A 16,753-nucleotide genomic window follows, 5' to 3' on the forward strand; every position below is an offset into this window, starting at 1 on the left:
AAAAGTTGGAATTGTCTTGTGAGTCTTTCAGATGGCAGGCATTCTCTACTGCTTCCTATTGGCCATGGAGCAGGGTCCGTAAGGAGCTAGAGAGGTCCCTGTGTCTGTCTGTGCGTGCCTCACACCTGTGTGTCCCTCTAGGCGGTGTGAGAGGTTCGCCCCTGTGAAGTGTTAGTCCAGCTGCCTTGTTCCAGACTGTTTCACCATTTGGATGTGTGTCCCTGCTTGGTCATGAAGGATAGGACAGAGAAAGAGAGAGGTCTGACTACCCAGACTCCGTGAGTGGGCAGCTCTCTGCTTCTAGACAACACCCCTCCCACCCTCCATTGTTGCGCTGGCCGCTGCCCTGCCTGACCCCTAGCCCAGACTACAGCAGTAACCATTATTTAGCCTGCGGTAGTGACCCAGGTATTCCCAGTTGGCCACAGCCCTGTGCTTCCTGCCAACTGTGTGCAGTGTGGGTGAGAGGAAGCAGCAGATGAGCCTGGGAAGGGGCTAGCCTGAGCCCTCATCAGGTCTCCAGAGCTCTGGGTTTGGCTCCTTCCTTTTCTGCTGTAAGAACATGAGTGGCTTTGCCCAGTTCCCTCACTTCCCTTCCGTCGCTGTTCCCCAGGATTACGGAAAGGGCAGGACAGAGTCCTGGTAAACAAGCGAGAAGCAACCCCTCAGGCAGACACTGAAGCCTGCCAGGATGGGACAGTCACCCTGCCGTTGGCCCAGGAGGAGCTTGTCTCTCTGTCTCATTCCTTCTACCCAAACCCTGGGCCTTCCTCTCCCTTGGTGGATCTCCTCCCAACCCCCAGTTTCCTCTGGGAGAGCAGGGAGTAGGGAGGTTCTGCAAGCGCGGAGGATGTGCCCCACTGAGAATCACTGCCTGCCGCTTCTCTGCCTTGTGCTTTGTCCATCACTTTTTTGTGAATTTTACAATGTACATTCCGTACCTGTACAGTTAGTTCTGTATCCTTTTTCTGTATCCTCCTTTGTGAGGAGTGCGCTCAAGTCACCCAGGGGAGTTTTTGGCTTGTCTTTCGGCTATCTGGGGACTGGCACAGTCATCGTGTCATGTGCTGATCACAGAAAATGAGCAGCCCGTGACACTAAGCATGTAGCACAGGGCCTGGCCCACCGGAAGAGCTAGCAAATGGGAACGCCTGTGGTGGTTACTATTGACCATAAGGGGAGCGAGAAAGTTTCAGGCCCTGCCACTGCGAAGCAAACTCTCCCTTCTCCTTCCTCACCTTCTCTCTTTATTTAGAGATAGGGTCTCATGCAGCCAAGCCATTCTCCACTTTTTGTTTGTTTTGAGATAGGGTCTTACGGTGTAGCCCTGGTTGTCCTAGAACTGGCTATGTAGACCAGGATGGCCTTAAACTCACACCTACCTGTCTCAGTCTCTAGAGTGGTGATGTTTTATATACCATGTCCGATTTTTGTGCGGAATATGGGGCCTTGTGCCTGCTGTCCTAGACCAAGCATTCTATCAATTGAACTATGACCAGCCAGTCCTTGCATGCACTTCTAGCTGGTATCTCCTTGTACTGTGTAATACCACATAGCATTAAGGAGGTGAATGTCTGTGAGTTGAAGGACAACCTGGTCTACATAGTGAGACAGCCTCACCAAAAAAAAAAAAAAAAGGTTTAGCTGAGCTTGTCATAGTTAAGTTACTTATGCAGCTGGTACTCTTTCTATAGCTCTCCAGGAGTAGTCTAGGTGTATACACGGACATGTATGCTTGCGCGCACATACACACACACACACACACACACACACACACACGCACACACACGCACACCAGGTTCTCACTATGTTGCTCAGACTGGCCTTGCTCCTCCCCGCTGCCTCATAGCTAGGACAATGGGCGCTTACCACCATGCCCAGCTTGAGTGGCAACAGGAGAGAACTGGTTGGCTCGCAACGGAACCCACCCGTTCCTTCTGCCCTACAGATCAAATACCATGAGGAGTTTGAGAAGAGCCGCATGGGGCCCAGTGGAGGTGAGGGTGTGGAACCGGAACGCCGAGAACCCCAGGACAGCAGCAGCTACCGGAGGCCCACAGAGCAGCAACAGCCACAACCTCACCATATCCCAACCAGTGCCCCAGGTGAGTGCCAGCGAGGGAGCTGAGGAGGGGAGGAGGGGGTCTGAGGTCAGGAGAGTGGGGCAGTGAGAAGCTGGCTATGTACACAGACGGGCCTCTATGCATGTAGGTCTGCCCCCCCAAAATCTCGTCCCCATCTCTGCTAAGGATGTGAGAGCAGGGGATCTGGAAAAGCAGATCCTGGTGTGAGGAGCAGAAAGCCCTGGCATGAAGCCCAAGACACTAATGAATACGCTGGCCTAGCCACAACCCTTTGCTCTGGGGGAGACCAGTGCTGAGCAAGGCCCAAGTGGGGTTGGAAATTCATACCTTGGACCTCATAGGGGATGGGAGAATGAATTTGGCAAGACACTTTCTGAGCTGTCTCTTCCATCTTCCAGTTTACCAGCAGCCCCAACAGCAGCAGGTGACCCCGTCCTATGGCGGGTACAAGGAGCCAGCAGTTCCTGTCTCCACACAGCGCAGTGCCCCAGGTGGCGGTGGGGTGAGTAACTGTCTGGAATAGAGGGGCCCTGGGGTGGAAGAGGTCACACACAGCTGTATGCACCTGTGTACAGGCACGCACGCACGCACACACACACACACACACACACACACACACACACACACACACGATGTGTAGGATGGTAGAGTATTCGCCTAATATGCACAGAATCTTGGGGTTCTGACCCCCAGTACCATGGCCCTTTCCCCAGAAAAGGATTATACTAACTTGTGTCTCTGTGTGGGCAGGAAGTAGTTCTGTGCTGCTGTCTTGAGCCAGGCCTATAGTAGGACTCGCCAGTTTTGCTGGATGAGAAAATGAGCAACAGTAAGCTAGGTGGGAAGTTCTGGCCTGGGTTTTTCCAGGATACATTCCGCCAGGGTGCGCCATGTTGATTGATCATCCACGCTGGGATTCAAAGCAAGTCCTGTCAGAGTAGAAGAAAAATAAAGGGGCCTGGGATAAGTGACCTCTCTATAGGGAGGAGGCAACAAGAGGCTGCGTGAAGGATAAGGCCCGACCTATGCAGGGTGAGGGACGTAGAGCAGCAGGGTGAAACTGTAACATTTATGGTATGGTACAGGGGGAATAGCAGATAGAAAGACTATAACAGAACACCCTTGGAAGGGTCAGTGTCTTGTGGGAAGGCCCAGGTTCCTGGAGACAGGAAGAGGAAGTAGTTGAGGTCAAGCTTTTTGGGGACTTGTAGGCCAGGGGAAGGAGGCCTCTGAGGCTAGTGATCTACACTGAACTACACCGCGCTCCTCTCTGCCACACTACACTATACTACACTCGTGTTTGACTTTGGATTTATAAAATCCCGCTGGCGGTTGGGTATAGGTGTAGCCTCAGCACTTTGGGGGGGCCGTGGCAGGAGACTCACCACCAGTTCAAGGCTAGCCTGGTTACATAGCTAGACCTTGTCTTGAACATTTTTCTCTTTTTTTTTTCAAAGAGAGGATTTCACCTTTGTGCCCATGTGGGGTAAATAGAAAGATGGCAGACAGAGGGAATGGGTGTGTTGGGGGTCGTGTAGAGCATGGCCATAGACTACAGCGGCAGCTTGGCTGGAGATGAAGATACTCAGTGTACAGTCCAGGATCTGCTGGCATCTCATAATAGGGCTGCATCTTAGAATCCTTTTGTTCTCCCTTTGGGACTGAAGTCAGACTGATAATGGTTTCAGAAAACATTGGTACTAATAACCCTTCAAATAATAGTGATCAGGCTATACCTCTCTATTGTTTTGTGGTGTTGAGAATCAAACCCAAGACTCAAGGAGTGGAATGGGAGACTCAGTAAGGATTTTTATTTAAGAGCTGTTTAGCCCAGGCTGGCCTTGAACTCAGGATCTTGTCTTGAGCACTGAGATGCAAAATCCTATGATACCATGCCCAGTATGGCAGATTATATTTTTTTCTTAGTAATTTATTACTTTTTCTTATGTGCATTGGTGTTTCACCTACCTGTATGTCTGTGTGAGGGTGTCAGGTCCCCTGGAACTGGGATTACAGACAGCCATGAGCTACCAGGTGGTGCCAGGAATTGAACTCAGGTCCTCTAGAAGAACAGTCAGTGCTCTCAACTGCTGAGCTATCTCTGCAATCCCTGTATATCACATTTGTTTTGTTTTGTTTTTTGTTTTTTGTTTTTCGAGACAGGGTTTCTCTGTTTAGCCCTGGCTGTCCTGGAACTCACTCTGTAGACCAGGCTGTCCTCGAACTCAGAAATCCTCCTGCCTCTGCCTCCCAAGTGCTGGGATTAAAGTTGTGTGGCACCACTGCCCAGCTATATCACGTTTTTAAAAAGAGTTATTTATTTATTTTATGTATATGAGTACAATGTTGCTGTCTTCCGACACACCAGAAGAGGACATCTGATCCCATTACAGATGGTTGTGAGCCACCATGTGGTTGCTGGGAATTGAACTCAGGACCTCTGGTCGGTGTTCTTATCCACTGAACCATCTCTCCAGCCCTGTATATCACATTTTTAAAGCCACTATTTGTGTCAAGCCTTGGTGCTTTACTGCCGCTATGTGGAAACAGGTACAAGAGACTCTACCGCAGAGTCCACCCCAGGCTCCATCTTCTGGTTTATTATTTCTTTCCCCCAAGGTCCCTGAGAGGTAGAGAGAAACCCGGGGCCTGGGAGTGACTCGGTGGAGCCCTTGCCCAGTACAGGAGGTCTGGATGTGGGCTGGCCTACACCCAATGCCCAGGCTAACTATTGGCTGTGCTCCCCAGAAGCGGTACCGTGCAGTGTATGACTACAGCGCTGCCGATGAGGACGAGGTCTCCTTCCAGGATGGGGACACCATCGTCAATGTGCAGCAGATCGATGATGGCTGGATGTACGGGACCGTAGAGCGCACCGGTGACACGGGGATGCTGCCGGCCAACTATGTGGAGGCTATCTGAGCCCCGTGCTGCCCCACCCTGTCTTCAATGCATTCCATGGCATCACATCTGTCCTGGGGCCTGACCCGTCCACCCTTCAGTGTCTTCTCTGTCTTTTAAGATCTTCAACTGCTTCTTTATCCCCGCCCCTCCTCCAGCTTTCTTTTGCCAACCCAAGCCTTGTTCTGCCCCTGTCCTGGGCTCCTTCCTCGGGCAGGTTTACCCTTGGACCAATCAACGGATTGATGGATTGATTTTTCTTTCTGGATGGAACAGGCTGGGCACTCTGGGGAGGGCAAGATTCTTCTGAGCAGGGTAGGCTCACAGGGCTGGGCTGAAGTGGGAGACTCAGTAAGGAGATCGGTTAGACTGGGTGTAGTGGCTTACACCCTTAATCCAAGCAGAAGATTAATCCCAGTGAAGGGAGGCAGAGGCAGGTAGATCTGACTTTGAAGCCAGCCTGTGTCTACATCATGAGTTTCAGGACAGCCAGAGCTATGTAGTGAGACCCTGTTGGTTAGCCCTCAGCTTCACTTCCTGCCTTAGGCTCCTCGGAACCCCTGGCCCAGCTCCCTGACACCCTTCCTCCTAGAGCTGGTGTGAGTTGCACACTCCTCATACCTCCAGGTGGGGTTCCACACATCCGGGGGTCGGGGGTGGGGAGTATTAAGGCCTCAGTTATGCAGAGAACAATGTGATGACCTTTCCCCTAGTCCATCTTCCTGCCTGTCTCCTCAAGGCACCCAAAGGAGAGCAGAGTTCCTGCTTCAGGCTGCATCCCTGCCCCTCTGTGCAGTCCTCCACACACGGAGTGTGCTCTTCTGCCCACACAAACCCAGGGCAGCCGAAGGAAGAACTCCCCAGAAATCCCAGCTTGGGTCAAATTCTTGCCTTAGTTCTAGGGGCAGCAGCCAGCAGAGAGCAAGGAACGGGGTGTTCTCCCTGGGCCTGTTTGCTTCCCTCCTCCTCCGGCCTCCTGGGACTCTCTTTATCTCCCTGGCTGGGAGCCTGCTGTGAAGGGTAAAGCCAGGGATTGCCTTTGGGACCTGAACTGAGCTGTTTCTTCCTGCTCCCCTGGGAAAAGGTCTCTCTGTGTCTCCTGTGGCCTTCCTTCCTTCCCCGGAACAAGGCTGGACTGGCTTAGAGCTCTGCAAAGCCAGAAAATGGAAGAGTCTTCAGGAGCATAGGAGGCCCTCCCATCTCCCTGGGGAGGTGGGAGAAGGCTTCTAGGTGAGACATGTGCTTTCCTGTCTTTGTGTCTGAGGCTACAGAGTATGGTACCAGAAGGACCAAGTCACCCACGCGGTGGCAGCTCTCCTGTCCTTGAAGCAAAGGAGAGAGTCCAGGGCTCCAAAGCTGGCAGCACCATCTCTGGGCTGGTGCTAAACTCAAGTCCTTCCTTTGCCTCTGGGGCCTGGGACAGTGCTCACTCGACTTCATTCATCTCTGGGTTTTCCTGTTACTCCTCCTGGGTCCCCTGATTCTCATCTTTACCCCGAGTCTGATGTCAGGTCCCTTTACATACTCAGACCCCGCTGCAGGTGAAGTTTGAACCTGAAGACCTTGGTCAGGCCAGCAATGTGGTTGTCATGAGGGCTTGCTAGAGTAACCATCTTCCTGCCTGGTCAGTCCCCTTACTTCCAACCCCAGCCTAGGTGAAGGCAAGGAGTGCTCTGGTGGGCGGCGTGGGGTGGGCGGCGTGGGAAGAGCCTTGTGGGAGCATCTCAGGAGCCACTGGGGAGGTGCCGGTCCATTCCATTTCCTCTTGATCTCAAAGCACAATGTGGTTCTGGGGACCAGAGGTCGGGGCGCCTGCTCTTGGAGGGCTTGTGTGCAGGAGGTGCTGCGAGCCTCCTGGTTCCTCTCAGCTGACCCTCCCTTCCCAGCATGTCAAGTCAGCCACTTTTCTAGTCCTCTAGAAATGGGGGAGACATCCACACACCTGCAGAGGGAAGAGGAACTACCTAAGGTGCTGAGGGCCCCAAGCCTGCTGGAGTCCACACGTTTCCAGAAGCATCCACCCCTAGAAGAGCACAGAATCCCCAAGCCCACAGTCTCTTCCTTTGTAAAGGTCTTTTCAGCCCATCAGAACCCAGGAAAGAAGGCGCCTTGGCTAGACTGTGAACTTAACTTTTGTGGACCAATCCTGTAATGCAAGAAGCCCCGTGGTGAGGGACACAAGTTCTCCCCGTGCTGCTTCCTGTTTTCCCTCCTCATGTCCCTTCAGGGGACATTTTATTTCCTACTAGCTGGACACAAGACAAAAAGTACCACCCCACAGAGCCTGTATTTAAACAAAAACAGAAGTGACCCTGTGAAGTCTGCCTCTGTCCAACATTTCATCTATGTATGAGTGAGTGTGTGTGTGTGTGTGTGTGTGTGTGTGTAGCCACCCACTCATCTTTTATATCGGGTTATCATTTTTCTTTGGTCTGTTTGGTCCCCTCCCTCCTGGCCTCGTGCTTGGGATCGATTCTTTCTGGCCTGTTATGATTTTAAACATTGACTTGAACCACAAAGTGAATCTTTATCCTGGTGACTCAAATAAAAGTGTAATTTTTACCTGCGGACTAGGCTTCTTGCTCTTTGACTCTGAAGTAACTTCTGTGTGGGTCCCATTGCCAGGGGCCACTGACCTGGCACAGTGAACTCAGCTACACCTCAAAGAGAAGGACTACTCTAGAAACCAGAGTCTCTCGCCAGGCGGTGGTGGCACACGCCTCTAATCCCAGCACTTGGGAGGCAGAGGCAGGCGGATTTCTGAACCCGAGGCCAGCCTGGTCTACAGAGTGAGTTCCAAGACAGCCAGGGCTACACAGAGAAACCCTGTCTCGAAAAAATTAAAAAAAAAAAAATCAAAAAAAAAAAAAAAAGAAATCAAAGTCACTTGCTCTTCCTACCCTGACACTTGCTTTCTCCTTGAGGACATAGCCCAGCCCTTCAGTGACATTTGCCAGTGACAGCTCTTCCCAGCCTGGGGTATTGTCACACAGGAGGCTGCCATTCCCTGAGGTCAGAGACCCCTCACACTCTTCCCCCCTCTTCAGTTAAAGCATTTTCCTTCCTTCTAGCCAGTGTTCTCAGGGTTCCCAGGATTCAAGTTCGTGGCCTTGGGGAGCAGGCTGCTCTACAAGAGTTCAAGCCAACCAGTGAGCTCAGCCCAGGTGTTCTAGCCCAGTGCTTACCACTGCCACGTTTGAATTGTTAAATCGGTGGCAAGTAGGACAGCCTGCAGTGCCAAGGAGCATGGATAAACCCTCCACAGAGTGGTCTGGCAGGCAACAGGAGGCCATCTTCCCTCCCATCTCCCAGCCCCATGATGGCTGGTCCCCAGCCAGCTTGACTGCAAACACCGCAGCCTCCTCCTCCGTGGATCTGGGAAGGCACCTGTGGTAAGGAGTACAGCACTGCTGGGCCCTGACTCCTGGTCGGTAGCCACCTGGCCAGAGGCTTTGTGGAGAGGGGCCTTTCCTACCTGGGTTTCATGGGAAAGCATTCTCTGGCCTCGGGAACAGTGAGTGAGTGTGGGGAGTGCTCCAGGCAGCTGAAGGAGCTGGCGGCTTAGCCTTCTTCCCCATAGCAGCGGAAGAGCCTGGGACCTAGTGTGTGGCCTTGACTGCTGGACTGCCTGCTCAGGAGGGCTCCCCTCTTGGGAGTGGCCTAAGTTCCTGTTAGAAAGGGGGTTAATAATATGCCTGGGCCCTTCAAAGAAAATATTTAGGGTGAGGCTAAGGATGCCAGACCTTAGAAACTGGTCTATAGAAATTCTTTTCTTTTTAATAAGAAACAGTTGGTACACAACACACAGCAGAAAGCATCAAAATACAGCACTGTGGGGCGTGGGTTTTTTTTTTTTTTAAGATTTATTTATTTTATGTACGTGAGTACACTGTCACTGTCTTCAGACACACCAGAAGAGGGTGTCAGATCCTATTACAGATGGTTGTGAGCCACCATGTGGTTGCTGGGAATGGAACTCAGGACCGCTGGAAGAGCAGTCGGTGCTCTTAATCACTGAGCCATCTCTGCAGCCTAGGAGTGTGGGTTTTTATTTTTATTTATTTATTTATTTATTTTAAAGATTTATTTATTTATGAAGTACACTGTAGTTGTCTTCAGACACACCAGAAGAGGGCATTCGATCTTATTACAGATGGTTGTGAGCCACCATGTGGTTGCTGGGATTTGAACTCAGGACCTCTAGAAGAGCAGTCAGTGCTCTTAAACACTGAGCCATCTCTCCAGCCCAGGAGTGTGGGTTTTTAAACAGGATTGTTTATGTCTGTGTGTGTGTGTACACCAGAGGGCACATGTGGACATCACAGGACCACTTACAAGAGTCCTGTCTTTCCATTTCCGGGTCCCCAGGGATTGAACTCGGGTCGTCAGGTTTGGTGTATGACACCCATACCCTTTGAGCGCCATCACTGAGTTTTAGTAAGACTGTTCCATTAGAAGAAGCCACCTGAAAGCTCTCTGTAATCTCTCAACACTCAGGAGGTTGAGAGGTAAGAAGCAGGTAAAACCAGTCAGGGCCAGACTGTCTCAGCCCGGCCCGGGCGGTGGTGGCGCACGCCTTTAATCCCAGCACTTGGGAGGCAGAGGCAGGCGGATTTCTGAGTTCGAAGCCAGCCTGGTCTACAGAGTAAGAGAAACCCTGTCTCGAAAAACCAGAAAAGAAAAGAGAGAGAGAGAGAATGTCTCAAGACAAAATAAAACATCAATAATTAGTAGTAATACAAAAAGGAAACAACAAAACTCCACTTGGATTTGCATTTCTAGACACGTACCCAGGAGTGAGGTGGGTGGGTTTCTTGCAGTTTTCTCTGAGGATGACACGGGGTAAATTCAGAAGATCCAGAGAAAACAAATGGGGGTAACGGCAGCACAAAAGGGGAACAGAGACCTCATGTGACACAAATGAGCCTAGGCTCCGAGGACCTCCCAGACCAACATGACAAGCCAGTGTCAGGGGGACTCCAAGAGAGTATGCATTTAGGAATGTGAGAACCTCGCTTTGACTCCTGCCCCCTATTGACAAATTGTTAAATTTATCAGGCAGGCTCCTGACTTCAGACTGGGAGGGAAAAAAAAAAGACTTCAGACTGGTTGAAATGACCCCACATGTGCAATACCCAGCACAGTACGTCCATGTTCAGGGTAGCCACCAACCTCCCCCCAAGACCCACATGAGACCTTCCTCAATGTTCTTTGAACTAGCCGATGGCCCACAAAACTGGCAACAATTAGTTATCTGAGATAAGAGTTCCAGAGATGTGTGAGAGGAAGAAGGAAAAAGGGAGGCAGAAGAATCCATTCGAAAGGGGTCTGCAGAGATCCTCCACTCACGCCTTCCGGAGCAGCCCACTCAGTGCAGAAACTGTATCTAAATAGAGAGACCGTTTTCCACACAAAGGGGCGGGGCTGGCTTCCTGGGAAGAAACTGAACCGCTCTGGTTTAGCCTGGTCTAAAAGTAGCTGTTCCCTGGTTACCCACCGTGGGCTTTGTGATTGGCTGGCGGTGATGGTGGAGGTGGAGAATAAGCTGCTGATGGAGTTGCAGCATCCCTTAGCCTCAGGTCCCCGGGAGGGGGAGGGAACAGGAAGCGGGAGAGAATCGGAGCCATTTCTCCGCGCTGACCGATCTCCACGCCTGCAGCTCCCACCTCCCCGGAATCTAGGGGACTCCTCTGCTTAGTACTGAGCCATGCTGGATATTTTCATCCTCATGTTCTTTGCTATCATAGGCCTGGTGGTTCTGTCCTACATTATTTACCTGCTCTAGTGGCCTGGAGCTGCGAGGGGGAAGGATGGAGCTGAAGGGCCGAGCATCCTGCTTGCTGACGCACCGGTGGATTTTTGCTTCTGGTCATTATTCGGGTATTGATTAAAAAAACAAAATGAAAAGAGAGCTTGTTTTTTGTATCTATTTGTCATACACATTGACGTAGCATTTCTTGGATCAATCTGAAAACAATAAGAAAGGCCAGCTTTCTTTGGGAAGTGATTTAAAATGTGATTTCTTAAAAATAAACTTCACTATAGATAAATAAATATAAATAAAATACACTAGGTTTTAGGTAGGATGGGAGGGAAGTATGTGCAGAGGGGTGGGCGGGCTATTATTTCCTAATTTCCTTCCAGGTAGATGCAAAACCTAGTTGTCCATTCTCTCCTGACAATGACTACGGTGTATCCTTACGTATGGACAAGGCAGTTTTCAAATCTGCTGGCATAACTGTTTTCATTAATTTACTGCAACTGGCACAAGTGCATTCATTAGTTCACTGCAACTGGCACAAGTGCATTCATTAATTCACTGCTACTGCCACAACTGCATTCATTAATTCACTAGTGATTAACTCCTACTTGAGAAAAAGTAGCAGATGAAACTTGCTTGGGGTAAAGGGTGGGGAGATGCCCTCTCTCCCCAGTTGTGTGGGCACAATTCAGTGTATAGGAGTGGGGAGGAGTCTCAGAGTTCTTGCTAGTTCCTTACCAGTAGAGGCATTCCCGGCTGCAGTTCGCAGCTGACCACTTTGTTTTTGGGTTTCCCACAGCTCCTGTGTCGGGGCCAGCAAGAGGCCTCTTACCACCAGCAGCAATCCTGAGGCCCAACTGACTTCTTCCAGTGTATCCAGATGTGGCTGACACTTGGCACGCAGGCATTCTGGGAGGCAGGGGCACTCCTGGGACACCGGGAGTCCAAGAACGTCAGCCATTGGCAGCTGCTGCATGCGATTGAGCTATAGACAGGGGGTGTTGAGAATATGGAAGGTTGGGGTGGTGAAGTCAGAGTGGAGAATGCCCAAACATTCATACGGGCAGCCTTTCCTTAGGTCTAAGTGCACCTGCACAGGATGCTAAAATGTTCCTCCTTCCTTTCTGCTTCATAAGCAGGCGTTCCCTTGTAAACTCAAGGGCAAACTCCCGATCGGTGATTTACAGTGTGTACAGCCTGAGGTTGTGTGGTTTCCCTTGTTCTACAGCCTACTCCCACCCTCAAAATTCCTGATATTTGCATTCTTTACGGTTTATCATCTCTTCCCTCCTTTTCCCACTTGTTCCCAGCTCCTTAGTTGAATAGAGGCGCATGGTCATGAAGTCCTTATTCTTTGTGCACTTCCCTATAAAGTGTTGAAGCAAAATGGCTATATTAATTTAGGAGAAAAAAATTTATCCTAAATGGAAGGGTTCAGAAACTTTTTAAAAAAAATTTAAATGTTCCTTTATCTTTAAAAAAAAAAAACAAAGCTGTTATTTCCTTGTCCAGTTAGGGTTGAAAAAAACTGTGTTTTAGGATACAGTGGATTTGATCCCAAATCTGTGGTATCTATTATTCCCTTGAAGACTCTGTCATAATTGTTCTGCATTGATTTTCTTTTTTAGGTTAGAATAAACAAGGAAAAAGATTGAATGAATAATTTCTTGTAATAATATTTTGTTCAATTGCTATTTTAAAAAGAAATGAGGACAGTGGTGGCGCACGCCTTTAATCCCAGCACTTGGGAGGCAGAGGCAGGTGGATTTCTGAGTTTGAGGCCAGCCTGGTCTACAGAGTGAGTTCCAGGACAGCCAGGGCTACTCAGAGAAACCCTGTCTTAAAAAAGAAGAAGAAGAAGAAGAAGAAGAAGAAGAAGAAGAAGAAGAAGAAGAAGAAGAAGAAGAAGAAGAAGAAGAAGAAGAAGAAACAACCTGAGCATGGTAGCACACACCTGTAATGCTAGCACTTGGGAATAGAGACAGAAGGATCAGAAGTTCAAGGCCAGCCTTGACTACATGAGAGCCTATCTTCTAGAAAGAGAGGGGCTAGAGAGATGACTCGGCTGGGAAGAGCACTTGTTGCTTTTGCAGAGGACCCTGTTTTGGTTCCCAGCACCTATATGGTGGCTCAGAGTCACCTGTAACTCCATTTCCAGAGAATCTAATATTTTCTGGTTTTAGCATGTACTGTACATACAAGCGGCATACAGACATATAGGAAGGCAAAGCACCTGTATACATAAAATAAAAGTAAATGAATAGAGAGGCAGAAATTGAGGTTGTATATTTTATGCTGCAAGTTTGCATCTTAAATTCCTTCCTGGATAAACCTTCTTGTGGTCACCCTGTAGTCCTGGAGCTGGGGCAGGAGGACTGCCATCAGCAGCAGAGAAAGAGCTCACCTCCTCCCATTCTTTATCTCTGCAATGCTCAGGAGTAAACCTACGGCCTCACCCATGCTAGCCAAATACTCTACTAGCTCCAGCCCAAGACCCACACATCTTAATATTAATGGTGATAGCGGGGGTGGCACATGCCTTTAGGCCCAGCACTTATGGGACAGAGGGAAGCAGATCTCTGTGAGTTTGAGGCTAGCCTGGTTTATAAAGTGAATTCCAGAAAAGCCAGGGCTACTCAGAGAAACTCTGTCTGGAAAAAAACAAAACAAAACAAAAAACAACTAAAAAGATACAATCCAGACAAGAAAGAAACATCAACGGCTGGAGAGATGGTTCAGTGGTTAAAAGCACTGACTGCTTTTCCAGAGGTCATGAGTTCAATTCCCAGCAACCACATGGTGGCTCACAACCATCTGTAATGGGATCTGGCGGCCTCTTTTGGTGTGTCTGAAGAGAGCAATGGTGTACTCATATAAATAAAATAAATTGAATCTTAAAAAAAAAAAAGAAACATCAATCCTGTCTAGATCTCAGAGTCATTTAAACTCCACAGCTTTTAGTTATTCCTAGACTGGAAAAGATTTCCTATCTTTTCCAGTGTTAAAATTCTAAAACAACCAGGTGTGGTGGCACACTCAGGAGGCAGAGGCAGGTTGATCTCTGAGTTTGAGGCCAGCCTGGTCTATAGAGTGAGTTCCAGAAAAGCCAGGGTAACACAGGGAAACCTTGTCTTGAAACAAAACAAACAAATCTAAAACTCAGACTAAGTAACTGTGGACAGCTCTGAGTAGCTACCATGCTCTCTCAGCCTTTCCCAGGTGGCCTTATTTGTTCCAAGCAGAGTCTTGCTATGGAACCCAGGCTGGCCTTGAATTCACAGTCCTCCTGCCTCAGCCTCCTGGGTGCTGAAGTTACAGGTGTGTGACCATCTTCACATAAGACTTTATAGTGAAAATTCAACTGCAAGATAAATTTGAGGAGAAAATATATTTATTTACTGCAAATATATACCGCTGGTAATTTGTCGAAGGTGTTAGGACATATTAAAAAATCTCATACTATGTGATAGCATGGGCTTAAGACAAGTAATGGGCAGATTCACTCATGTGATAAGCATGGCCCTGAGCGTTGATATATATAGTTAGGGGTAATCTTCAGGGGCCCCCTGACATTTCCCTCTCAAGTATTTCTCTGACTCAAGTATAATCTTATTATTTCAAACTCCAGTTCCTTCCTTCCTTCCTTCCTTCCTTCTTCCTTCCTTCCTTCCTCCCCTACTCGAGAGGAGAGTGCTCTTATGCAGCCCAGGCTGGCCTCAAACCTGAAATCCTAACAGCCACCATCCCACAGAGCTGGGATTACAGGCCTGAAGCACTGTGCCTGATCCACACTACAATTTTCTACTAAGATAGCAGTTCTCTATTCTTACCTAAGCAAGTACCAAGGTTTGAAGGGATCCAAAGTACAGTTAATTATGGTGATTAAATCTTTATGGTATAGTCTCTAATCAAGTTTTACTCTGAAGTTCTATGAAACCGAAGTTCTCCAGTCTGTATCCATATAAAATTGAAACAACTTGTCAGTGATCCCATGAAAGGGCAAAGAGGCTAACCTCAGAGAAGGGATATATGCCTGTAGACATGGGCACAACGTAAGATTAGATAAATTATCCTCTAATTTTTTAAAAAATTTTATCTTATCTTGTATTTGTGTGCTGCATGCCTGAGTGTATGTCTATGTACCAGGAACTGCAGGAACCCAGGAAGGTCAGAAGAACATGTCAGATCCCCTGGAACTGGAATCTAGGTGGAGGCTCTGAGCCTCCCTGTGGGTGCTGAGAACTGACTGAACCTGAGTCCTCTGCAGTAACAGTAAAACCGTCTCTCCAGGCCTAGACTAGCCTTTTAAAAAAATGTTATTTATAAAATATCATAGTTTAAAAAAAAACATTTTTTCTGTGTGTGTGTGTGTGTGTGTGTGTGTGTGTGTACCACAGTATATGGGAGGTCAGAGGTTAACTTGTGGGGAGTCTGTTTTCTCCTTACATTATTTGGATCTAGAGGATTAAACAGGTTTTCAGGCACAGGCACCTTTATGTCTCCATAGTTTTAAGAAATAAACTTTGGCCGGGCAGTAGTGGCGCACACCTTTAATCCCAGCACTTGGGAGGCAGAGGCAGGCGGATTTCTGAGTTCAAGGCCAGCCTGGACTACAAAGTGATTTCCAGGACAGCCAGGGCTACACAGAGAACCCTGTCTTGAAAAACTAAAAAAAAAAAAAAAAAAAAAAAAAAAAAAAAAAAAAAAAAAAGAAAAAGAAAAAGAAGAAGAATATCTGTAATGGGATCTGATGCCTTCTTCCAGCATGTCTGAAGACAGCTACAGTACACTCATATAAAAATAAATAGATCTTTAAAAAAAGGAAAGAACACTATCTATTTATATATCTATCATCTATCTACCTATTTTCTTTTTAAAGTAGACATTGTTTTAACTACTGAGCCATCTCTCCAACAACATCTCTTTTAGATAGTCTCTGAGTGATGTTCAGTAGGTCTCAAGTTTCTTCAAGTCTGTCACTCAGATAGTTAGAAAAAAAATTTTAAATTCTAGCTGGCCTGGAATCCACTGTTATGTTGATTTGAATAGGTTTGGCCCCCTTAGACTCATGTGTTTGAATGCTTGGCCCACAGGGAGTGTCAGTATTAGGAGGTGTGTCCTTGTTGGAGGAATTGTGTGACCGTGTAGGTAGGCTTTGGAGGTTCCTAGTGTTCAAGCTCCATCCAGTGTGGAAGAGATAGTCTTTCCTAGCTGTCTTTGGATCAAGACCCCTCTGCTCCTTCTCCAGCACCATGCCAGCCTGCACATTGCTATGCTTCCTGCCATGAGGATAATGGACTGTAAGCCAGCCCCAATGAAATGTTTGCCCTTCTAAGAGTTGCCTTGGTCATGGTGTCTCTTCACAGCACTGAAACCCTACCACAGGCCGCCCTTGAAGTGCAGCAGTCCTCTTGCCTCTGTCTTCCAAGTACTGGGATTATAGGCATGAGCTACTATGTCTAGCTAGAAAATGTTTTATTTCCTATTTAAACTATATGTATATTGGGATTCTCAAGCACAATAAAAAATTTAAAACTTTGTGTAATGAAAAGTTTTGTATACATGTCACACATCTGTTACAGTACCATCATGTAAAATGGAGCTTATATTTGGCTTATGCCAGTGCAATAAATGTATCTAAATAACTGTAAATTATGCTGCAAAAATTAAGATGACATAATGCTAAGAATCATTATGCTAATATTTTTGATGAAATTATAGAAGTGATATAATTTATTTTAGGAAAATTACTGAGAATACATTTTGAGAATGTTAAAGAGAGGAGTGAAATGCTGCAAAGTCAGACACCCATAATGTATTTTTCTCAGTGTAGACTCAGATTGGAACTTATCATCTTGAAATGGGGCTGAAAAAATAAAACCCATTAAATTTCAGGACAAATATCTTGCTTTTCAAAAATGGTTTAAATTTGGCATTATTCAAAATATAAAATTTCTTAACATATCATTTAAATTTGAAATTACAAATAACATTTTCCTTAAGCATA

General features: G+C 47.7%; 1 protein-coding gene and 1 long non-coding RNA gene across 2 annotated transcripts in view; both read left to right on the plus strand.

Moving 5' to 3' along the window:
* Positions 1 to 7,555, plus strand: part of Lasp1 (LIM and SH3 protein 1) — a 42,886-nt gene extending 35,331 nt beyond the window's left edge. The window contains exons 6-8 of the mRNA XM_031351254.1: positions 1,949 to 2,105; positions 2,483 to 2,586; positions 4,833 to 7,555. Coding sequence (XP_031207114.1) covers positions 1,949 to 2,105; positions 2,483 to 2,586; positions 4,833 to 5,006 — 435 coding nt within the window. The 3' untranslated portion in view covers positions 5,007 to 7,555. The remainder of the gene's footprint in view (positions 1 to 1,948; positions 2,106 to 2,482; positions 2,587 to 4,832) is intronic.
* A 3,027-nt stretch (positions 7,556 to 10,582) lies between these two features.
* On the plus strand, positions 10,583 to 12,406 carry LOC116077796. Its single transcript, XR_004113334.1, has 2 exons — positions 10,583 to 10,865; positions 11,546 to 12,406. It is a non-coding gene; the product is annotated as an uncharacterized LOC116077796 (long non-coding RNA).
* Positions 12,407 to 16,753: the final 4,347 nt, after the last annotated feature.

Source organism: Mastomys coucha, unplaced genomic scaffold, assembly GCF_008632895.1.
Source record: "Mastomys coucha isolate ucsf_1 unplaced genomic scaffold, UCSF_Mcou_1 pScaffold5, whole genome shotgun sequence".
Lineage (NCBI taxonomy): Eukaryota > Metazoa > Chordata > Mammalia > Rodentia > Muridae > Mastomys > Mastomys coucha.